Source organism: Brienomyrus brachyistius, chromosome 4 (genome assembly GCF_023856365.1).
Source record: "Brienomyrus brachyistius isolate T26 chromosome 4, BBRACH_0.4, whole genome shotgun sequence".
In the NCBI taxonomy this organism is placed as follows: Eukaryota; Metazoa; Chordata; class Actinopteri; order Osteoglossiformes; family Mormyridae; genus Brienomyrus; species Brienomyrus brachyistius.
This window is the reverse complement of record NC_064536.1, coordinates 14,829,590-14,854,575: the sequence shown is the minus strand read 5'-3', so window position 1 is coordinate 14,854,575 and position 24,986 is coordinate 14,829,590. Positions and strand designations below refer to the sequence as shown.

At 43.5% G+C, this 24,986-nt stretch overlaps 2 protein-coding genes across 2 annotated transcripts in view; both read left to right on the top strand.

Moving 5' to 3' along the window:
* Window positions 1–24,986, top strand: part of LOC125739964 (uncharacterized) — a 262,341-nt gene that overhangs the window by 72,392 nt on the left and 164,963 nt on the right. Inside the window, exon 15 of the mRNA XM_049010568.1 lies at window positions 20,103–20,156. Within this exon, the coding sequence (XP_048866525.1) occupies window positions 20,103–20,156 (54 nt within the window). The remainder of the gene's footprint in view (window positions 1–20,102; window positions 20,157–24,986) is intronic.
* Window positions 3,335–6,870, top strand: LOC125739967 (MAM and LDL-receptor class A domain-containing protein 1-like). The gene is made up of 10 exons (XM_049010573.1): window positions 3,335–3,431; window positions 3,538–3,818; window positions 3,908–4,089; window positions 4,199–4,430; window positions 4,546–4,705; window positions 4,814–4,943; window positions 5,178–5,289; window positions 5,429–5,525; window positions 5,629–5,695; window positions 6,264–6,870. The coding sequence occupies exons 2-10, from the start codon at window positions 3,593–3,595 to the stop codon at window positions 6,351–6,353; spliced, it is 1,296 nt and encodes a 431-aa protein (XP_048866530.1). The 5' UTR covers window positions 3,335–3,431; window positions 3,538–3,592; the 3' UTR covers window positions 6,354–6,870.

Here is a 24,986-nt window from a genome sequence, read left to right as displayed (position 1 = left end):
CAGAAATGTACAGTGCAGTTTGTTTGACATACCAAATTTCCTCAGCTTCCTCAGGAAGTACAGTCTTTTGTGCGCCTGGTTGATGAGTTGTGTATTAGAACGGTTTCCACTCTCTCCACTTCGGCCTTACAGATACAAATAGGAGTGTGCTGCAACTTCTTTATCCTTGGGTTAATGATCATCTCCTTCCATAACTGCGAGGCATCCTACCAGCCACCAGGTGGCAGCCTCGTCACATACCTGATGCTGTGAGAAATGGGAACATGAAGGATAAAAGAGATCCAGGGAAAAAACATTTTTTAATATGAATTCAGATTTTGATTTGACAAGAAGCAGAAGTTAGAAATACCCACATATGTGCTGTTATCTTAGGGCCCTCACTGCCCTCAGGTCTTAATAGAGCCGCATGTGTAATGTGAGGGGAATGAGCAAAGGCATAATGTCCTCTACAGAGGATAAAAATGAATTACCGGAAAGCAATGCCAGGCTACCGCACACACACACACACACACACACACACAGTCATGTAATCATATCTTTCTGGGGACCGCTCATTCATTTTTATGGGAAAAATGCTAATGCTAACTATGACAACCTCAACCCCGACCCAGCCCTAACCATAACCATAAATAACCAAAGAAAATACAAGAGTTTTTGCATTTTTAGTTTTTTCATTACAGTCACAGATTTTTGCAGTCAGGAAATTTGGTCCCCACAAAGTAAGGTATACCTGGACCAAATAAACACACACTCAGGGTGATTCAGAAGCACCACTTCACCTACCTGCATGTGTTTTGGACTGTGAGAGGAATGCAGTGCAAACCCAGCGAGTCCATGCAGACTGGACTCCCAACCAGCTGGTGTTACCCACTGAGCGGATGCAATAAGGAAATTAATTAAATGACTTTATTTTCTATAATATTTCAATGGGCAGGTACAGCTCCTATTTCTGTTGAAATGCCTCCCTCCCCAATACAGACCCCTCCTCTCACAATTGCTCCTTTGAGGACCACTCCTGCGGCTGGGTCCAGGCAGCCAGTGATGACCTGGACTGGCAGAGCTGGACCGGACCATCTGTCACCGCTAACACTGGACCCGCGGGGGACCACACCACTGGCTTGGGTTAGCTGAAGGCCATCGTTTGGTTACCTCTTAAGTATCTGGATGTAAAGAAAATCCCATGTCTTACAATTTTATGTACTGCAGGCTAGGTGGTTAACCAACAGGCCACCTTCTGGTCAAACAATGCAGTACATTTTGAACAGTAATTCACAGGAGCAGGTAAGGGATAGGAATTACCCCACAAACAGTTCTCATGGGCTTGGGGAACTGTGGGATTCAGACCTGCTCCCCGTCATCATTACCACAAACAAATTTCCACATTAAGCTGTTGACACTCAAGAAGTAGAACATTTTACTAACAATGTAAAGGTTGTGGGTTCAAATCCTCAGAAAGTCAGGTAAACTGTAACCCTTCCTTGTAATGTAAATGGCTTTGGATAAAAGCATCTAGTATTGTAATTGTTCCTTGGGAAGGAAAGCTACAGGCCACCATTACTAAGCAGAAGGGCTTAACGTTTAGTGACAAAAAGTTCATTTTAAATTACATGTTATGCCACAGTACTGTACATCATTCAGTAACTGCAGGTCTGATGATTTACCTGTATTCATGATTTATTACAGGTATCACCTGTTTTACTCCACTTAGCCCTGTTTTCGCTAATCGAAAGAAATCCGAAGAGGATTTTCACTTTAACGAAAAAGAAAGAAAAGAAAAAATACCCTTTATCATTTGTTTATCAGCGAGCCTAATATAGGTATAGGTATAGGAAAAGATATAGGTATAGGTACATGTATACGAATAGGTACTCTATAGGTAAAGGTATAGGTACAGGTATAGGTACTGTATAGGTACAGGTATACGTATATGTAAAGGTATACGTATAGGTACTCTATAGGTATAGGTACTGTATAGGTACAGGTATACGTACATGTATATGTATAGGTACTCTATAGGTAAAGGTATAGGTACAGGTATAGGTACTGTATAGGTACAGGTATAAGTATAGGTACTGTATAGGTACAGGTATACGTATACGTACAGGTATACATATAGGTACTCTATAGGTACAGGTATAGGTATAGGTACTGTATAGGTACAGGTATAGGTATAGGTACTGTATAGGTACAGGTATAGGTATACGTACAGGTATACATATAGGTACTCTATAGGTACAGGTATAGGTATAGGTACTGTATAGGTACAGGTATACATACAGGTATACATATAGGTACTCTATAGGTACAGGTATAGGTACAGGTACAGGTACAAGTATGCGCAGCATAGTGACGTTTTGGTCAATAACAGACCGCATGTATGAGGGTAGTCCTGTAAAATTATAATCGATCTGTCACATATTGTCCTTAAGCATTTAATAGGGCTGAAAAATTCCTTTTGCCTAGTGACATTGTAGCCATTTTAAAGTCACAGTGCAACACATCACTCATATTTGGTATGATTTCGTAGATAATTTTTTTGGTTTGGGAATGCTCTAAACTTTTTCCCATATAAAGTAATGGTAATTGGTTGCTTTACGCCATTTCGGATTACAAAAGGTGTCATAGGAATGTTGTACTTTTGGATAGTGGGGGAAGCCTTTACTACATGCTGATACGTGATTATTAAGTGGATTATTGCTGACTTCTCATTTGCCCTTATTTGATGTGGTCTATAGGGAATTACCTATATGTCGAGAGCTCCTCTCCAAGCAGAGTAGGGGATGTGGCCCAGCTGAAGTCCCCTCTGCTGCCACCTGCTGGCCCCCAAGGCTACTGCATCACTTTCTGGTACCACATGTTTGGTGCCACAGTTGGAAGCCTAAGGTTATACCTGCAAGAATCTCAGCCCCAACAGAGGACACTGGTAAGGCCAGTCCGCGGTCAAGCCAGGGACGTAGGGGGCAGCTACAGTTAACAAACCGGACACAACAGTCTTTTGGGGTTTTCTACATACAAGCAATTATGGTCCCTGTGTCGGGGTCACTAATAGAAAGTAAGCAACTGAAAGGTATATGTCTCAGGGCTTAAAGGAGCCCTCAGCTAACATGTGGGAAAAGTGTGTCACCCAAGGAGTGGGCAGTGATAATTAGCAATTATAGTTTTTGAGAAATTGGCAACCCTGACCAGGATGAGCAGTTACAGAAGGCTTTGAGTTGCTTCTGCTTCACTAGACCTCCACTCCAACCCCCCATCCCCTCCCCCACAGATGTGGAAGAGGCAGGGCATGCAAAGCGACATGTGGCAGATGACCCAGAGTCATGTGACCCCGCAGGAGGTTCATCAGGTGGTGCTGGAGGCGTCTGTAGGTGGTTGGGCGGGAGACGTTGCTCTGGATGACATCACTCTTACCCCTGGAGCTTGCCGTCACTCCGGTACACCCTTTGCTGGTGACATTGGCTGTTGATACCCATGCTTGGTTATCAGCATCGATCTATTAACCTAGAAGGAATAACACTGTTAAATGTTACTGGTGTCCAGTGCTGATCCGCGGCTTTGGGACCACAATCATCTCATCCTAATTCCTCTGGTCTACATGCATCCAACGGACCCAGGACCCCCAGACCTGTGTGACTTTGAGGACAGTGACTGTGACTGGACCTCGGAGAGCTGGGTGCGGCGTTCTGGTGGTGGTCCCAGTAGGGAGCCAGGATCCGATCACACCACTGACACGCCCCATGGACATTACTTTTACCTGGGCTCCTCAAGCTCCCAGCCCCCTGGTCACATGGCCTCACTGGTCTCCCCAGAATTCGCTGCGGGTAAATCGAAGTGAAATTTACCCCCATCCTGCTGAAGTCTCACTGTCCCATTCCATGTGCTTGATGGTCACACCATCTCCCTATCACAGGAACAGGTGACTGTCTACAGGTCTGGTACCACATGGATGGGGACAGCATAAGTACCCTAAACGTGTATCAGCAGAGCGAGGATGGCGGACGCAAACTTGTTTTTTCAAAGACTGGCAGCCAGGGGGAGCTGTGGAGGCTTGGCAATGTCAGGCTGGATCCTATGGAGGGGTCTGCATTCCGGGTAAGGTTGGCTAAGTGGGGTCATGACTGATAGATATGCGATCTTCATGTCACCACATTGCAAACTCTGCAGATAAGGTTGTTGGGCAATTACTGTCATTATGTTCCAGATTGTGGTAGAGGGAGTCCGGGGGACAGGAGTATCTGGGGGCGTCGCCATTGACGACGTGCTGCTGTCTAATGGAGCCTGCCCACCCCCTGGAGTCTGCGACTTCCAGGGCAGTCTGTGCGGGTGGACCAACGTTGAGGCAGGCGACCAAGCCGATTGGCTACGCGGGCGAGGGAGCTCCCCTCTTCCCAGCACGGGGCCCCGCGTGGACCACACCATGGGCTCCAGCCAAGGTCGTATCTCCATGGAGAATGTACTGCAAAACAAGGGCAGAACGATATTAGCCAAATTTATAAACGATACGTGTGCGGCTCAGAGTCTTTGAGTTCACAGTTGGTCTCTCGCCAGGCTACTATGTGTATGTGGACAGCGCAGTGGGACAGAAGGGTGACAAGGCCATGTTGTACAGCGAGGTCTTCCAACCAACCCAGGGAGACGGCTGCTTGAGCTTCTGGTACCACAGGCATGGTCAGAACATCGGCAACCTCAGCCTCTACAGCGGCACCAGGTAGCTCAGCCAGCAAATCTGTGATGAACATAACTAAGTCTCCCAAAAGAGCCTCTCTCATGAACACCTCATAGGTGAGGACTGCTGGCTGGCTTTGGGTCCTCACAGCACTCTCGACAAAACCAGGAACCCCTTTGGCGATGACGAGAAGGACCTGCTGCTGTGGACAGAGGCCACCAGCCAAGGGGACACCTGGATAGAGGCCACTGTGGCGGTCAGCAACATGGAGCCATTTTGGGTAAATGGACATACACGTATCTGCCGGGATGTTCTTAAGCTAGCTTACTCCCACCTGTCTATAATGTAAAGTCATACCTATGTCACTTTTGGAACAAACCTATATGGTATCTAGCCAGCAGGTGGCGTAGTAGTTAAGGTGGTTAAGTGTTTATCTTTGAGTTACCTTCAGTAACATTCTAAAGGTAACCATAATACTCCGCCTTCCCCCCCCCCCCCCCCCCCCCCCCCCCAGTTTGTTTTTGTATACGAGAGAGGGGAGGGTGGGCCGGGACACCTGGCTCTGGATGACATCCAGCTCATCAAAGGAAGATGCTCCAGCATCAATTCCTCCCTGTCTTCTCCAGGTACTAGCTGATCATTTTAGGTCTGTTAAATATAGGCTGGTAGTTCCTTAGAACTTCATTATTAATAATAATGATGCTGTTTTTAATGTAAGAGGACTTCAGCAGGTGAGCCCTTTGTTTCTCCATTTTGGTCACTCAGCTGCAGTTTACGTCGGCGTGGGTTTGGGTCTCGTGCTTTCTGTTGCACTAGGGGTCATCGCTAGCGTGGTCTTACTGCAGAGGAGTTTGTCCACCATGTAAGTCGACTCGTCGAGGCATTTAAGAGGGTGACACTGGGAATGACAGTGACGAAGGCCTGCTTCTGTAACCATGACGTCGTCTTCTGTTTTGTGAGTGTAGGATACCCAGTGTGGGAGACCGTGACGTGGACAACATCATCTTCCACATGCATGACTGCAAACTAGATGTGAGTCAGTAGTGATGAACAGACAGGAAATATATACCTAAAAATCTATTATATATAATTCTGCTATGGGTCTCTGCTCCGTGCTGCTGTCTGTCCAGAAGCTTGTGGGATTGAATCTCAGGACCAGCAAAATAATTATATCATTCTTCAGCCCTTGAGCATTGGACATAACCTCAACTGCTCTGCATGCTGGCTTACCTTACGCTCTGAAGCAAGATTTATAGTTTCAGATGCTGAGATGGCACGTTTTGGTTGTTCAGGCTCGAAAATGGCATACTTTGGGTAGTCCTGTTGCCTAATGTCTTCCAGGGATGTGGGTTTGATTCCTAGGCTCAGGATTGTTGCTGTTTCATTACTTATTCTCCGCAAGACTGTTATGTATTTCCCTCCAAAAATATGGTGAACCAGAGTTATGCAAAGTTTGTGAGTTTCAGCCCTACAATGGACTGGTGCCTCTGCCTCTTTTCCAGGGACTTCAGTCTCTCCAAGACCCAGAACTGGAGAAGTGGTTATGGAAAAATGTTTGAAATGTACCTGTAATGTTTGGTCTTTGGGCTCCGTTTTCCAGGAACTGGAGACCACAGGTTCCTCTGAGAAGCTGACAAATACGTCCCCCGCTGTTGACATGGACACCGAACCATCGTCATCGGAAGCCTAGCAGGAAAAACCGATCAACACTGATGACTTTTTTAAAGCTAGATAAAAGTTTGCTGATTTGAATGGGACCCTCCAAGCATGACCTCGGATATCTAGCGGAAAGATTTCCAGGTCAAAGCATTTTTTATTTAAGATCCCTTTATCCAAATCTTTTTCAAAATTTACCGGGTATTTCAGCGTTTCATCCTAGTTTGTTTTTGATGAGTTTCAGCCAGTGAGGGTTTACAATTGTTTCAGGTAATGAAATATTCCTGAAAGCCTCTGTACCAGCAGGTGCAATGCCAGATATAGGGGGCTGATAAAACCATACATTGTACGTGTTTTGTCCATATTCACTTCAGCATTTGATGGGTTTGTCATTTCTCACTGCAATTTGTGAAAGTATGGAGTCTGGTCACAGTCAGACACTGGTACGGAGATCAGTGATGGATGAAAGTGTTGGATGTAATGAGAAGTTCCACAATGTGGTCGACATGTCAATGCCCTCCATACATGTAATATGAACTATGAGCAATAAAATAAAGGGAATTACTTTCTATTGTGCTAATCGCACTGCAGTTCTTCATTCTTAGTGCACAGCATGCGAATAGATATCATAGTAGTTTATCTCCATCCATCACTGTAACCACTTAATCCAAACTGGGGTAGCAGGGGGGACCAGAGACTATCCCAGGAACAAGAGGCACAGGCAGGAACCAACCCACCGCAGGGCACACAGACACGACCCATTTGTAACCCATCCCCACGAAATGATTCTTATGGGTGAGATGTACAAATTTTGTAAATCTCACCCATAAGACTCATTTTGTTTGTGATGGGTCACATTTTTTAAAACTGAAATCTTGTAAATTTCACCCATAAGACTCATTTCGTGGTGATGGGTCACATTTAGACTCGCCAATCAACCTATCCTGCACTCTTTCAGACCATAGGAGAAAACCAGAGGCCCTGGCAGAAACCCACACGAACACAGGGACAGCATGCGAACTCCACTCAGGAAGGACCAGGAGCAAACCCAGGCCCTTCTTACTGTGAGGCAGCAGCACTAACCACTGTGCCACTGTGCCACCCTGCAACTGATCTCAAAATGCATAATTAAAAAAATAATAAAATAATTAACTGGCAGAATGTTTCAGAACATATTTTGAGTAAAAAGTTAATTTGTTACTTTTATGATCTTCAGGAAAAAAGTCATAAAAAACACTGAACTGGACATTCCTCAATTTTCACTGGCCTATTAGCTGGAGAGTAAGACTATGTATTACATTACTCTGAAATTGTATTTTACCTTTGCCGCGTTCATTAGCTTAAGTGTATTCCAGCTGGAGTCTCTCTTAAGGTATAGAGTACATTACCTCAGGAACAATCTCTTTCAGGTTTACTATTTCATAATAGTTACTCTTGACATTTAAAAAAACCTTCACCAAGCAATAACAAAATTAACGATCCTGCTTGTGTTGGCTGAGAGGATGGAGGTTCAGAGGCTAGTCAAACTCTCCAGTTCTCATCAAATAATTTAATTTATGTAGAGATGTGACAAGTTTAGTATTTCACTAGAGTGACCACATTTTCAAAGCACCAAAACGGGACACTTGTGTAGCTCGTGTGTGTACATGTGTGATCTCATGCACACGCATAGCGCCCTTCCTCAGTCAGCTAATGACCACTTTGTCTCATCCTCCTCCTCATCATCACCATCATCATCAGAAAGGGATCAGGGGAATAATCACTTACAAAAATAAACACATATTCTACATCAAATCACTGTACATTTTTTAAATAGAACTTCCACTAGAACTGCCATATCTACGCGAATTTGCGTAAATTCCCTGGGCCTAACACCTATTAGCATCCCTGCTGAGAGTTTCTTGGGCCATTGTCCTCCTGCTTTTGTTGTGCAAACACACCCATTACCTGTGAGGCCTGGCACATTTGCATTTTTTTACTCAGAGCAGCTAAAATCCAAGGCAGGCTAAACCTCTGTGTGTGACATGGAAACCTTCACAAAAGTCTGTCATATCTATACCAAATATCCCACACGCTGACTGACCTGGAAATATGAAAGACACACATTCACAAAATATATGGAAGCACAAGTCTGTTTTATTTATTAAAAAAATTGAGTGTTTCAAACTTTGCAGTGTTTGCAGACCCAGTGACCATCATCCCTGCATTTGGCGCAAGTGAATTTGTAACACTTTGCACTGGTAAACCTTCTGCGGTTTCTGTTGCAGTTCTCCTGTACCTGACACTGAGTTGTCCATACAAGTCCTGGCACAGCAGCAGCCTTCCTCTGTCCCCATAGCCTTTTGTGGCATAAATTGGCAATGGAGTTCCTTGGCTAGATGACTCAAAAATAATCTTCTTTTGCCTTCCCACCCTGTACATGCCTTGTACAGAACGTAGGAATTTGCCACCACCAGGTCCAGCATGTTGTAAAATACAGCTACTGGCCACCTGCATGTTGCTGCTCTTACAGAATACATGCGCGCCATTTGGTCCAACACATTTACACCACACTATAACAGCAGAGAGAGAGAGAGTCATGAGTGTATTTGCTTTTTTTCTACCTTCTTTCTATATAGGCCTGTATAGTACATATCAGAAAACATTGTAGCACTGATGTAAAATTATACACACATTCACATACCTTCATGTGGTTATAGTCTGTTATCGTGTTGGGTTTCCTCTTTCTGCCTTCACAGATCGCCACATCTTGGTCCAAGGAACTCAGAACACACACAATCTTGTTTTTTTTGGTGCATAAATTGTCAAGGAGACACTGCCACTTCTAAGCACTGACGCGGAGAATTCCTCTTGCTGTGCAGTGTCCTTTGAAATTGGAGGAAGTTCATACCAAACTTTATTCCCTGTGCTCAGTAGTGTTGTTTTGCGCTGAAGCAGTCTGTGTGACAGTGCCAGTGAGGTGAAGAAATTGTCCGTTGTGACATTTCTCCCGTCATCCAGAAATGGCTCCATCAGACTCATGACCATGTTCTCTGCCAGCCTCTCCCTTTTCTGGTGACTGGGGTCCTTTCCCAAGTTAGGGGACACGTTGCAGACGTATTTGGTCTCCAAATCCGTGGCCATCCAGAACTTGATTCCAAATTTGTCCGGCTTGGATGCGATATACCAAGTGACATGGAATGGATCCACATCTACTCCACGTTGTCTTTCCACCGGTGTCCCTCAGGGCTCGGTTCTTGGCCCTCATCTATTCTCCCTCTACACTAAATCTCTTGGCGAAGTTATATCCTCACATGGCTTCTCCTACCACTGCTATGCCGATGACACTCAACTCATCCTCTCCTTCCCTCCCTCAGACACTCATGTCTCCACTAAGATCTCTACATGCTTGGCAGACATCTCATCTTGGATGACCACTCACCAGCTAAAACTCAACACTAGTAAAACTGAGTTGCTTTACATCCCGGCTGACTCATCCCCCCTCCAGGACCTTGCGATCTCCTTTGACAACTCCCTGATCCGTCCTTCGGTTTCTGCTAGAAACCTTGGAGTTACCATAGATGATCGGTTGTCATTTTCCTCACATATCGCCAGTCTTTCTCGCTCTTGTCGGTTTCTCCTCTTTAACATCAGGAGGATACGTCCATTTCTTTCCACCCAGGCTACCCAGATACTCGTCCAGTCCCTCGTCATCTCACGCCTTGACTACTGCAACTCGCTTCTAGCGGGTTTACCACTGAGCGCCATCCATCCCCTCCAACTGATTCAGAATGCAGCTGCTCGTCTTGTTTTCAACCTTCCCAAGTTCTCCCACACCACTCCTTTGCTGCGCTCCCTCCACTGGCTTCCTGTAGCTGCACGCATCAGATTCAAAACACTGATGCTCGCATACAAAGCCAAAAATTCTCTGGCACCATCCTACCTAAAGGACCTCATCACACCCCGCTCTGCACCACGATCTCTCCGATCCTCCAGCACTGCTCGACTGGTCCCACCTCCCCTCAAGGCACAAGGAAGACACGCATCTCGGCTCTTCTCTGTCCTGGCACCTAATTGGTGGAATGAACTCCCCCTAGATGTCCGAACAGCTGAATCCTTGAATGTCTTCAAGCGACGACTCAAAACTTTTCTTTTTCAGAAATACCTGACGTAGAACTTCTATATTCTTACTCGACTCTTTTTCTGGTGTGTGTTTTAAAAAAATAAAATTAAATAAAAATTCTGCACTACTCAATGGCGTTCTCAGAGATAGTATTTGTAGCTGGGGTCCTTATTGAGCTAGCATCGGAAATTCATTGCAGAGTCTCAAAGCACTTATGTAAGTCGCTCTGGCTAAGGGCGTCTGCCAAATCCTGTAAATGTAAATGTAAATATACTGCATGGACAATGAACCTTGGTCGAGAACAGCTGTACATCTATGTTCATGTGTTCTCCTGGAGTGAAACTTTCAGCACAGTTCTTGGTGAAGGCTGGCAGAGAACGTGGTCATGAGTCTGATGGAGTCATTTCTGGATGACGGGAGAAATGTCACAATGGACAATTTCTTCACCTCACTGTCACTGTCACACAGACTGCTTCACTTTACTGGGCATGGTGAATAACGTTTGCCGTGAACTTCCTCCATTGGCAAAGGACACTGCACAGGGAGAGGAATTCTCCACGTCAGTGTTTAGAATGGCGCGACTGTATTCAGTACGAGCAGCAACAAGCAAGTGGCCAGTAGCTGTGTTTTACAACATGCTGGACTTGGTGGCCGTGAATGCCTACGTTCTGTACAAAGCATCTACAGGGTGGAAAGGAAAAAGAAGATTGTTTCAGATTCTTCTAGCCAAGGAACTCCATTGCCAAATACAGGGATGATGGTCACTGGGTTTTCAAACGCTGCAAACACAGACTTTGAAAGATAGACAGACTGTGTGGGACAGTAACCACTGAGACAAAAGGCAGAAAGATGACGAAGAGATGAACCTGGAACTGAGGCACGGATACATCAATTTTTACATGAACAGCCAAACATGCAAAGCTGGAGAGATCACACAAAAACAAAATTCACTTTTGGTGTTATAATTCAGTGATGGCCAATGAAAATGAAATGACATTTTATTCTGTATGTGTATGAGCATGTCAAAAACCATGGACCATGACTTCACTCAGCTTATGACATTTATATACAAACATGCATTGGAGACTGAAGTGTTAGCATGTTTTCATTTTATTCATTTCATTCTATTAGCAACTTTTCATTCTATTTTCACTCAATTTGTTTTATAAATAACACAGACTTGTGTTTCCATATATTTTGTGAATGTGCGTCTTTCATATTTGCAGGTCAGTCAGCGTGTGGGATATTTGGTATAGATATGGCAGACTTTTGTGAAGGTTTCCATGTCACACACAGAGGTTTAGCCTGCCTTGGATTTGAGCTGCTCTGAGTAAAAAATGCAAATGCGCCAGGCCTCACAGGTAATGGGTGTGTTTGCACAACAAAAGCAGGAGGAGGATGGGGCTGAAGACCTGCGAAAATCACAGCAGGGGTGACAAACACCTTGGGACTCTCAGCAGAGAATAAAAACTCGGTAAATCTAGTGTTAAACATCTCAGTGCAATTAGTAGTGCATTAACATTCACTGTTGCTGTTTTAAGAAACTTAAGAAAGAAATGTATGTGTATTGTATAAATACTGACTATGGACAAACTCAGGCTATTCAACAGTGTACAAATATTCACTGTTGCTTTCTGGACAAATCCAGTGCATTTTCTTTGTTTCCTAAGATCAATATTAAATGTTAATTTACTGTTATATGCATTATACGATGTTATATCATACTGTAAGGTTCACATGTTCACATGAAATTCACTGAAGAATGTATGCTCCTCAAAAGCATTTTCTTTTGTAGGATCTCCTTATACAAGTCCGTAAAAGTGTGGTCCAGGTTCTGACTTGTGGCGAGCAAGAGTCTGTAGCTTCATATGGTTTTGCTTGTCCATCCAAGTACTGTTCATTATGGAGAAGATCCTCCCCACAGATGCACTGGTGCCTGGAAAGCTCACTGCAAACTGAATGAGAAAAGACATCTTTCTGTGGATGATGTGCTTCTGACTGAAAGTGGTGAATATATCCACCCAGTGGTCAGCTGGGGTTCATGCACTCTGGTAACTTCTCCTCTACATCCTTCCTGATGCAAGTTGTCCTGCCAAAGAGCTCTGAGTCACTGATCTGGCACCGGACCTCTGAGGTCAGATACTTCATTGAAATTCAGAAAAATATTTATTACATATTAGTTTATTACCATCAATTCAGCTCTTACCACTTCAAGTCTATAATGCCAAACATTTCATTCAGCTGAAGCACGTTTTGCAGGATTCTTTATTCTGTCACCCAAAATAAATATCTTTATGTCTTTCAGTTACAGCTAAGAAAAAGAACTATGTATTAATTGGTTTACTTTCCATTGTTGATAAGGCAAATACTGCATTAGACCATAGATTCTCCTTGTGTATTCATAATTAAACCAAAAGGCACTATGTTAAAAACAGTGTTCATTACCTCCTGCCATTGGACCACACTCTCCGGCAGTGTGCAAGCGGGTGCCGCGTTTTGCATGTACAAATATAATGAAAAAAGTGCATTATGAGAGAATTAGTTGGCGGGGGGAGCTTGTCCCATTACTCTTATTGTTACTTGTTATTAAATGACATGGATAATATCCCCCAAAATAATACGCCGGGACACTGAGTCCGAGTCCATTTCTGCTTAGACCGCTTCCACGTTTGGTATGAAGGTATGTAACTATTTCCTGCTGTGTGTAAATAAAAGTGAAAGTATTTTAAAGCTGAAGTCTCCATTTTGTCAAGAAACACGGATACGATGCTGGAATAATACAAAGACACTTTGTATTGCAAGGTAAGATTATATTTAACAGATATAATTATTAATAAAATAAGCACGTATAACACACTTATATACAGTGGCGGCGCTGGTGATTTAAGGTTGCAGGTACAATGGAGAAGCTAGATTATTACCTGGTACAGGTGTGATCGGCAGCTGATGTCTGATAGACAAAATTCTCGGCAGGTAGGGCGGTCAAACCCATGTTTTGACTTCTGATTATAAATATATCTTTTCCTGAACCTATCAGCTATGTAGGATAATTATATAGGTAAACTTTAACTTGTAGCTCACGCAGCCCCCGGTGTATTTTGGACGAAAATGATTCAAGTCGGCCTATAAAAACCACAAAAACAAAAAACATTATTTTGTGTTTTTTCCCCAAGCAAGACAGTTAAAACAACAGAGATTTGTTCAGCAGCTTTGTCTGATTTAAAAATAAAATTTATTGTAAGGCAGATTTTGATAATGTGTGGGCTTATGTGTGAGAGTAAAAGATAAAGACATAAAATCCAGCAGAAATTCCAGGTCTCACACCTTTATTTTTATACCTGTATATAAATTAATAGAAGCAGCATGAATAATACACTCACAATGGATCTGAAATGAAATAATGACTTTGATGTTAAAGTATCAAATGTTAACTTTACTTCTTCAATGCAATCAACAAAATTCAATGTGCTGGTGATTTTTCATTTGGTGACTGGAAAGGATCAGTCAGGACCTCAAAAGGGAGGCACTTTCAATTCAGTCATTCAGGCTAAATGGCAGGACACCCCCCCATCCCGCATATCCCCGTTGGCTACATACTTGTAGTTGAATCTCTTGGTTGTATGACACTCTTGTAGCTCTTCCTTGCTGTCAGTTTTGATGTCATGGTGAATGTTCAGTACAGGAAGCCCAGGGCATCGGCTGCCTGAGAAACTTGCTTAACTTGTTGGTGCAGATTATTGGAATGATGTTGCATCACTTATTATTGTGTGGAACAGGGAAGGTCGACCTACAGGCCAGATTTATTACTGAATTATAAACATGTCATGGGTTGGTGACTCTCCTAATTGGTGATTGGACTGACAAAGTCCTTCATCCTCCACTATGGAAAATTGCTGATCACCCAATGCAATCATCTCCATTATTTTAGTAGCTGTTTCTTTAGCTCTGGTGCTGCTAACTTTGAATACTGATAAAGCTTTAATATCAGCCAGCAGTATTGGTAATTTAACCAGTACATTGGCAGATTAAATCACAGGCCCCAGGGCACAAACCTTCCAAGGCCCCCCCCCCCCCCCCCCCCCACCCCCCCCCCCCCATGCACGTTATGCCACTTCTTCCCCCTGGACTGTCCAGAGTACCAGAGGATTTTATCTGAAAATGATTGCTGACTGCCTTCACAAACAGGGAACAGAGCTTCGGAGTCTCATGGTAATTAACTGGGCCCTGAGACCCCAAAACCCACAGTTTCCATTAACCAGTGTGCTAAGATGCTAACAACAAGCACTGCAAAGTTACCGGAAGATTTCGTCCAAAAACGGGTGCTGATGGTCGCCATGGGGATTAGCGCTCGAGGCCCCCCTAGGTAACTGAAGGGCCCCAAAACCACAGCTGGCCAAAACTGTGCAGGATCTAAAGGTGCATTTCCACTTGCATACAGGAACCACGCCATACCCGACCCGTTCCACATAGAGATAATAATTACTGTGCGGTTCCAGCTCCCTTTCATTTTCCACTGCACGAGGGTCGGCTCGGTAAAGGTGTTGCCAGGTTTGTAGAGTAAAGTGACACTTATTTACAATGATTGAACTGTGGGTGAACATGGTCCTCCAGAATGGTTTAATTGTCCTTGGCAGTGACACATACATCTAGAACAAGTCATGGGCTTCAGGAATGCCATAATATTGCAGTCCAGACCATCACTGGTCCACCCCCGTGCTGCACTCTGGGTACGCAGCAGTCCGTGTGGTAACCCTCTTTGGGGCTTTTCCACACCGTAGCTGTAACTGTAGGAAAGACAGTGAAAAACAGTAATATGTCCATGCAGGTTACATTAGCCTAAGCTATATGATCATATGTCCAAGACAGGATTAAGTGTATTTCCAGTGTATATTTAACAAGCCTCATGAATCGGCACAAACCTCGGTTTTGGGCTCACGGTCTGGTGCAATTTCAGTGCAGCAATTTCATTTTCACAGGAGCCCCAGCATCAGTCATCTGGTCTGGATCGGCACAGAAATGGAGGGAGCTGCTACTGAAATGACCCCCCCTGTGGAGTGTAAAACAAAGACAACTAGGAGGTGAGACAGAAGCTGTGTCTGATTGAACTGCTTTTCAAACCAACATGAAAAAAATCTTCCCAGTATTTTTGAAAGTGAGAGCAATCAGTTGTACCTTAATAAATTAATACATTGTTGTTGTTCCGACAGCATCTAGGTTTGTATTTCCCAGCTGAAATGACAATATTTTCCAAAAATCCATATTCTCAAAAATATGACTTTGAGTATTTTTTTTAAATCTAATTAATTATAAATAGCAGTGATCATTGGAGTGATACCTGAATAAGACAGGAACACTGTCAGGGTCGTGTTGTGAAGAACACTGTGATTTATGGTAAAACGACTGTTACAGCCACTAGCATGCATGTCTCTCTGGGTCTATAGTCAGGCCATAATACCAAAGCAGAAAGGGGTCCTAGCCAGGGCTGGCTCAGTGTGGAACATGTTTGTCACGTTTCAGTGAGCGTGGGTAATGCGCACAGGCAGACAGGCAGGCAAGGATCAGGCAGGAAGTCCAAAGTCGGGGAAACTCGGGGTTTATTCAAATGACCAAGGACTAGAGACATCAGACGATAACTAACATCAGCTAACATCAATGACAGACGAGGAACTGAGGTAAGACATGGACTGAAATAGACCAAACAACAGGGTACAGCTGGGTACAATCAGGGAAGCACACGTGGATAATCAGGGGGGCGTGGCACACACGAGGAGCGGACGAGTTGGGTGTGACAATGTTAATACGTGTAGATTAATAAAAAAGCCTCAGCATCTTCATTCTCCTCAATCCTCTTCATCTTCCCCAATCAGCCAGTTCTTTTATACTAGAGGGAGCAAACAGATCATCCATCCTATCAGAAATGGTCACAAATAATGAAGTAAAGTGCAAACAAATAAATTAATATATAAACAAATACATTGATAAACAGGAAAAAGGCAACAACAGGCAAGTCTAGCAACAGAGGTTGCAACACTGATACTAAACGTTACATATTGGAATCTTAATTTCAGATGAGACAATTTACTTCACATTAAAGCTAACTGTAAACAATTATGTTTGCATCAAGAGCTTCACAGAATATCAAAGTACATGAAGGCAGAGCAGGAGGCTAGACAGCTGAAGATTTAATGTGATGCTGTCCTCATATGAATTATATTTATATATTGAGGGTCTTTCCTATCACTGTCCACAGTGTCCTGTTGGAGAGAGCAAGCTCACGTGGACCCAGCTGTGTTACCATGAAGAGCAACAAGTCAATGATGGAACCAGTCACCCTCAGTGAGGGACCTTCTCCATCAGCTCATCGGTAAATGTGCATTTAAACTGACACTGTTTATAACACTAAGATTCTCAGTCAAAAGGCGTACAGGCACACACAAGCTATGAGGAACAGCTTTATAATCAATATATCATTGTTTTACTTTTTCAAATCCCGTTGTCTTTGAGAATTTCAACAGAAATTCCGACTGTATTCTATATGAATTACACCTGAGGTAAAGGGATGCAGATTACTGTAAAAACGGACTTTCTGCGAGCTGGAATGGGAAGTTAATTAATTGAAAAGTATGTTGTAAATATCAATCCTCAGCATAAAGCTGGAGAAAAGCAGGCTCACTTGCACCCTGCGGTATATCGATTAAGGAGGACTGGACAATAGATTGTCCTCTTCTGGGATGGAGGTTTCTGCTTTGATAAAACATAAATTCATTATCATGGACTCATTAGATTTGCTCAGATTGATGCTTCAGCTTCAACATGTTTAATGGACCAGGCTTCTCCTTCTTCTTCTTCTCCTTCTTCTCCATCTGCTTCCATCTGCTCCCATTAGGCGTCACCACAGTGGATCATCTGTCTCCTTCTCCCTCAGTCCTCTGCATCTTCATCTATCTCTCCAACCACCCGCATGTCCTCCCTCCCCTCATCCACATACTTTCTCGTTGCTCTTCCTCTTCTCCCCTTGCCTGGCCTCCCTTCTCTGCACAGGCCCAAACCATCTTAATCTCACCTCTCTTACTTTGTCTCCAGACCGTCCTGTTTGAAGATACTCGAATAAGACAGGAACACTGTCAGGGTCGTGTTGTGAAGAACATTGTGATTTATGGTAAAACGACTGTTACAGCCCACTGGCATGCATGTCTCTTTGGGTCTATAGTCAGGCCATAATACCAAAGCAGAAAGGGCTCCTAGCCAGGGCTCAGTGTGGAACATGTTAATACGTGTAGATTAATAAAAAGACCTCGGCATCTTCTTTCTCCTCAATCCTCTTCATATTCCCCAATCAGCCAGTTCTTTTATACTAGAGGGAACAAACAGATCATCCATCCTATCAGAAATGGTCACAAGTAATGAAGTGGAGCATAAACTAACCAATGAACATATAAACAAATAAATCAATAAACAGGAATAAAAAGCAACAGCCAAGTCTAGCAACTGAGACTGTAACAGTGATATTAAACCTTTAATATTGGAATCTTAACTATGAGCGAGACAATTTATTTCACATTAAGACTAACTGTAAACAAGCCTGTTTGCGTAAGAGCTTCGTGGGATATGAAAGTAAATGAAGGCAGAGCAGAAGGCTAAATAACTGAAGATTTAATGTGAATTATATGGACTATGTTTAAATAATGAGGATTTTCCTCTGACTGTCCACAGTGTCCTGATGCAGAGAGCAGGCTCACCTGTACCCAGCTGTGTTTCCATGAAGAGTGACAGGTCAATGGTGGAACCAATCGGCTTCAGAGAGGGACCTTTTCCTACAGATCAAAGGTAAATGTGCATTTAAATAAATCGAGACACCCCCCTGCAGACACCCTTCTCTCACACATCACTCCTGTCACTCTTCCCCACCCACTCCACCCTGTCTGTACCCTCTTCTTCAATTTCTTGCTGCACAGGAATAAGATCCTGGAATAATATAGATATTTTATATTGCAAGGTAAGATTTCACGATGACACTTTACTTGAGGGTAAACTCACCTCAGTTCCTACTGTAGCACAAATAATGAACAGATCATCTAGAAATATAGTCGCTGTAGCTCTCTTCATGACAACACAGGCACAGGTCGGTACTTTAAAAAACGGGTGTTTATTGCTTGGACGTGGCTCATTCGGCTGACGAATCCACCGTTTCGCCATCAGGTCATCACACGGTATGCCAGCACACTTCACCCCGTGAGAACTACATTTTTTTAATAAAACATAACATAAATACATCGGGGGTGGCATGGTGGTGCAGTGGTGAGCACTGTTGCCTCACACCTCTGGGACCCGGGTTCGAGTCTCCGCCTAGGTTACATGTGTGTGGAGTTTGCATGTTCTCCCCACGTCGTCGTGGGGTTTCCTCTGGGGATTCCGGTTTCCCCCCGCAGTCCAAAAACATGCTGAGGCTAATTGGAGTTGCTAAATTGCCCATAGGAGTGCATGTGTGAGTGAATGGTGTGTGAGTGTGCCATGTTGCCCCCCCATCCTAGGTTGTTCCCTGTCTCGTGCCCATTGCTTCCGGGATAGGCTCCGGACCCCCCGCGACCGAGTAGGATAAGCGGTTTGGAAAATGGATGGATGGATGGATGTCTCGACTTATTGTTGGCTGAACTCTAAAGACCCCCATAACTCTTGGAACTCTCTGAGGAGGATTTCCAACAAGGACATACATTCCTTAAAGCTACATAGTTTCTTGTTTATAGAGTCCAGAACATTTGCAAATTCTTGGCCAGGTGAATAGGCAACTTGGAACGAATCCTCAGGCCGGCTCCTCTTGGTAGACAGAGTAGTTTTGCTAGTCGTCGGCGTAGTGGTGAGGTCCGGAGCCTTGGGTTTCCCCATGACGATCCTCTGGAAACACTCGTCGAAGAAGCTGAGCATGCTGACCAGATCCTCTTTAGGCTTCTCCAGAGTGGGATTGTTGATGTAATATAAATAAGTTTATATTCTTACCATTTAGGCTGTCCTAAGCAGGCGTGGATAATTAATTACTACAGTGTAGATGTTTTCATATTCAGAAGTACGTCGCCATGCCAGATGCTACCTCATAAGAACTCGTGTCACTTCCTACAGCATAGTGCACCTGACAATTGAGTTAGACCATAATATAAAAGCAGAAAGGGCTCCTAGCCAGGGCTCAGTGTGGAACATGTTACTACGTGTAGATTAATAAAAAGACCTCAGCATCTTCATTCTCCTCCTTTTTATCCCCCAATCAGCCAGTTCTTTTATACTAGAGGGAACAAACAGATCATTCATCCTATCAGAAATGGTCACAAGTAACGAAGTGGAGCATAAACTAACCAATAAACATATAAACAAATAAATCAATAAACAGGAATGAAAAGCAACGACAGCCAAGTCTAGAAACTGAGACTGTAACAGTGATATTAAACCTTCAATACTGGAATTTTATTTTTAGGTGAGACTATTTCATATTAAGCAAGCCTGTTTGCATCATGAGTTATATGACATATAAAAGTACATGTAGGCAGAGCAGAAGGCTAAATAACTGAAGATATAATGTGAATTATATGGACTTTGTTTAAATAATGAGGATTTTCCTCTGACTGTCCACAGTGTCCTGATGGAGAGAGCAGGCTCACCCGTACCCAGCTGTGTTTCCATGAAGAGTGACAGGTCAATGGTGGAACCAATCGGCTTCAGAGAGGGACCATTTCCATCAGATCAAAGGTAAATGTGCATTTAAATAAAGCGAGACACCCCCCTGCAGACACCCTTCTGTCACACATCACTCCTGTCACTCTTCCCCACCCACTCCACCCTGTCTGTACCCTCTTCTTCAATTTCTTGCTGCACAGGAATAAGATCCTGGAATAATATAGATATTTTATATTGCAAGGTAAGATTTTACGATGACACTTTACTTCAGGGTAAACTCACCTCAGTTCCTACTGTAGCACAAATCATGAACAAATCATCTAGAAATATAGTCACTGTAGCTCTCTTCATGACAACACAGGCACAGGTCAGTTCTTTAAAACGGGCGTTTATTGCTTGGACGTGGCTCATTCGGCTGACGAATCCACCGTCAGGTCAGCACACGGTACGCCAGCACACTTCACCCCGTGAAAACTACAATTTTTAAATAAAACATAATATAAATACATCGATGATAAACACGGTACATAACATTAAGATAAATGAAAACTACAAAATGAAATAAAGCAAATACCTCATTGGCTGCTTGTCATGAAACAAAGCTGGTGCCTTTAAAGTCCCTGTAAACACTGGTGCTAATTTCCTTCATGAATATGTACAAAGTTTAACACAATTTACCGAGCGCCATGCAATACGTCTGCTCCCTGTACCATCCATGAAAGAGAGAGAGAAAAAAGCTTAATTACGCAGTTCACTGAACGCAGCGGCTCATTGTCGCGAGATTTGGCATTTTAACTCGTAAATGAATTTACTAAACATCTATCCATCCATCCATTTTCCAAACCGCTTATCCTACTGGGTTGTGGGGGGTCCGGAGCCTATCCTGGAAGCAATGGGCACGAGGTAGGGAACAACCCAGGATGGGGGGCCAGCCCATCGCAGGGCACACTCACACACCATTCACTCACACATGCACACCTACGGGCAATTTAGCCTCAGCATGTTTTTGGACTGTGGGGGGAAACCGGAGTATCCAGAGGAAACCCCACAATGACATGAGGAGAACATGCAAACTCCGCACACATGTAACCTAGGCGGAGACTCGATCATGGGTCCCAGAGGTGTGAGGCAACAGTGCTAACCACTGCACCACCATGCTGCCCCCGCCAATCATCTCGTATCGTAATATTAAGCAAATTAATCCAGATTATGGTATTAATACTGTATTGAATATGTAAGGAATAATTGACGACGGGCCGTTGAATTATTAGAAAATAATGCACACCCGAGGTGGTAATGCCGCTACGACGCGAAGCGGTTGCCACACCTCAAGACATCGATCAGATGATATATTTCAAGGGATTCGTCCGGTTTTCTACTTAAATCGCTATTGTGAGTAGGATTATTTCTTCCGCATCTCATCCAACAACTCTTTTGCTAGTTCCAAAACGTCATTTTAAAGCTGGCAATGGAGGCTTGAGCCGTTGATAGCAGACTAATGCAGTTAATAATGAAGTTATTAGAAAGAGAGCGAGAGAGACAGAGACACAGAGAAAGAGAAACAGAGAGAGAGAGAGAGCTTGTATGAATTAGGCTACCTCTGTGTGTCCCTCAACAGTGTTCTGAAGCACCGTCTCTAAACTGTAAGTCTGCTTTAAGATGCAGCGCTGTTATTACCTCGCTAGTGAGAAATGTCATGTGTAGCCTTTAAGTTGGTACACTAGGCTAACTAATACTGCTGCAGCCCAGTTGTTGAAAGTTTCATATTCACCGTAAATATTAAAATTTACTTTGGGAAAATCGTCTGTCATGTTGTTGTTTTTGTTAGTCCTGTATGCTGTATAGGTACTGTATGCTAATTTCCGTTATTACAGTTAACTATGCGAAGTGATATGGAACTGTAATGCGGTCAAGAGAGCTACCTGGAACTACGTTCGCCGTGCGGTTATCTGAAAATAATTGCACACCTCAGAACGTTCGTCAGCCAATCAGATTCAAGCATTCAACGGTCCCGTAGTATAAACATAATTTATCCACCCCTGATGCTCTGGTTTCTCACTATAACAATAGTCTCAATGACCTTCTCAACTCTTTAGTTCCTATGAAAACAAGGTCTGTTTCCTTTTCTTTTTCTGTTTCTGCACCCAGTTTTTCAATCACAATCGATAACTCTTGTGTCCCCTCAGGTTAAGAGTCTGGGTGTCGTCCTCAATAGCACATAATCATTTCAATCTCATATTAACAATATCACTCGGTCCACATAGTTCCATCTTCGCAATATTAAGGAACCAGGAACCAGGGCTCAAACCTGCAACCCTCAGGTTGCCGAACATTAGCACTGCCTCCTACGCCACAATCTTCCCCTTGTTGGGTTGTGAAAAGTCATTAGGTTGTTGCCAAGTCTCAGTCAAACATGGAAGATCTAATTTATGGTTGATGAGGAGATCCTGGATGAGGTGCCCCTTGCTCGTAAGTGAGCGGATGTTTAATAAGCCGAAGTTGACAAGGATGTTGTAATTGTTGTCGGAGTTGTTAGCCGACCTGGTTAGGCTGGCTAATAGCTCGTGGTTAACAAGCCGGCCGGTGTTGCATTGAGTGCATCGAGAGGTGGACCAATAGGATTTTATCGGTTTGGAGATGTCAGAGTGAAAATGCCGACGAGATCTCAGATGAATGTTCCTACTACGAGGCAGGAAAGTAATGTCTGGATGGAGGAGAAACTCTGCCGGCGGAGGATGCAACAAGTGAGATCGGAGCCGGAGAAGCTCCTCTGCCGAATACTGAAAAAGTCCAGCACCAGGTCGATAGACGAGGGATAGGAGAGTCCAGACGATCGCAGACAAAACATAAATACCGCCAGCCCACATCACTGTCGGAACCAAGCAGCTCAGATAAACACACCTAAGTGGTCCTGTAGCAGAGAGTAAACTAATCTTGGTCCACTCGCAAAAGTAAATCACCGATGATAGCAAAAGAGATTAGAAGAAAATCTCTTAGGCGAGAAGTAACTACAGTCGGTAATTACAATATTCAGAAAAAACAGTATAAATGACCGGAAAGTACCGGAGAGTAACGGCAGCAAGACACACCAGCATTCACTCATCTGGGCTCCCAGTAATGCATAAGTAATAGCATAATACTACATTATTTGTGTACCCTGAAGTAAAGTATTACCAGTTTTAGTTAATGAATAGAACCAATAATAAAACAAGCATGTATGACACACTTACATGCAGTGGTGGTGCCAGTGAATTAATGTTGCAGGTGTTATATGAGAGCTGAATTGTGTATTGCGGGTGTCATACACTGTTACTCAAACCAGTGCAGGGGGGGACCCCTAAACAGTGACCAAATATTATTAATAAATAAGTTAAAGATACACAGATACCCTTCATGTTCACAGAGGCCCCAGCAGCAGTCATCTGGTGTGGATCGGTACAAAAATGGAGGGAGTTGCTTCTGAAATGACCCCCCCTGTGGAGTGTAAAACAAGGGGAATTGTACGGTAAGACAGGACCTGTGTGTTTGTACTGCTTTACGAACAGACATTAAAACATCTTATCAGCATTTTCGAAAATGAGCGTAATCAGTTTTAACTTATTTAACTTTCTTGAGACATTTTAGACTTTTGGGAACTGACCAAAATATATTGTGGGGTAATTTTATCCCCCGCCCCCCAGGGAATAAATTGTCATTGTTGCGACAGCATCTATGTCACTAACTGAGGTGGCAGTATTTTCAAAAAATATATATTCTCAAAAACGTGGCAATAAGTTTTTTAAATGCTAATCAGTAATAGTTATAAAAAAATTCCAGTGATCACAGGAGTAAAAGGAACAGGAATAAGACAGGAACACTGTCAGGGTCGTGTTGTGAAGAACATTGTGATTTATGGTAAAACGACTGTTACAGCCCACTGGCATGCATGTCTCTCTGGGTCTATAGTCAGGCCATAATACCAAAGCAGAAAGGGGTCCTAGCCAGGGCTGGCTCAGTGTGGAACATGTTTGTCACGTTTCAGTGAGCGTGGGTAATGCGCACAGACAGACAGGCAGGCAAGGATCAGGCAGGAAGTCCAAAGTCAGGGAAACTCGGGGTTTATTCAAATGACCAAGGACTAGAGAGATCAGATGATAACTAACATCAGCTAATATCAATGTCAGACGAGGAACTGAGGTAAGACATGGACTGAAATAGACCAAAAAACAGAGTACAGCTGGGTACAATCAGGGAAGCACACGTGGATAATCAGGGGGGCGTGGCACACACGAGGAGTGGACGAGCTGGGTGTGACAATGTTAATACGTGTAGATTAATAAAAAAGCCTCAGCATCTTCATTCTCCTCAATCCTCTTCATCTTCCCCAATCAGCCAGTTCTTTTATACAAGAGGGAGCAAACAGATCATCCATCCTATCAGAAATGGTCACAAATTGTGAAGTAAAGTGCAAACAAATAAATTAATATATAAACAAATACATTGATAAACAGGAAAAAGGCAACAACAGGCAAGTCTAGCAACAGAGGTTGCAAGACTGATACTAAACGTTTCATATTGGAATCTTAATTTCAGATGAGACAATTTATTTCACATTAAAGCTAACTGTAAACAATTATGTTTGCATCAAGAGCTTCACAGCATATCAAAGTACAGGAAGGCAGAGCAGGATGCTAGACAGCTGAAGATTTAATGTGATGCTGTCCTAATATGAATTATATTTATATATTGAGGGTCTTTCCTGTCACTGTCCACAGTGTCCTGTTGGAGAGAGCAAGCTCACATGGACCCAGCTGTGTTACCATGAAGAGCAACAAGTCAATGATGGAACCAGTCACCCTCAGTGAGGGACCTTCTTCATCAGCTCATCGGTAAATGTGCATTTAAACTGACACTGTTTATAAC

Excerpts from the sequence above, each read along its gene's own strand:
- LOC125739967 (XM_049010573.1), top strand. The coding sequence starts at position 3,593 with ATGCATCCAACGGACCCAGGACCCCCAGACCTGTGTGACTTTGAGGAC. Across the intron at positions 4,706-4,813 it reads AGCCTCTACAGCGGCACCAG|CACTCTCGACAAAACCAGGA; the intron begins GTAGCTCAGCCA and ends GGGTCCTCACAG. Across the intron at positions 4,944-5,177 it reads GCAACATGGAGCCATTTTGG|TTTGTTTTTGTATACGAGAG; the intron begins GTAAATGGACAT and ends CCCCCCCCCCAG.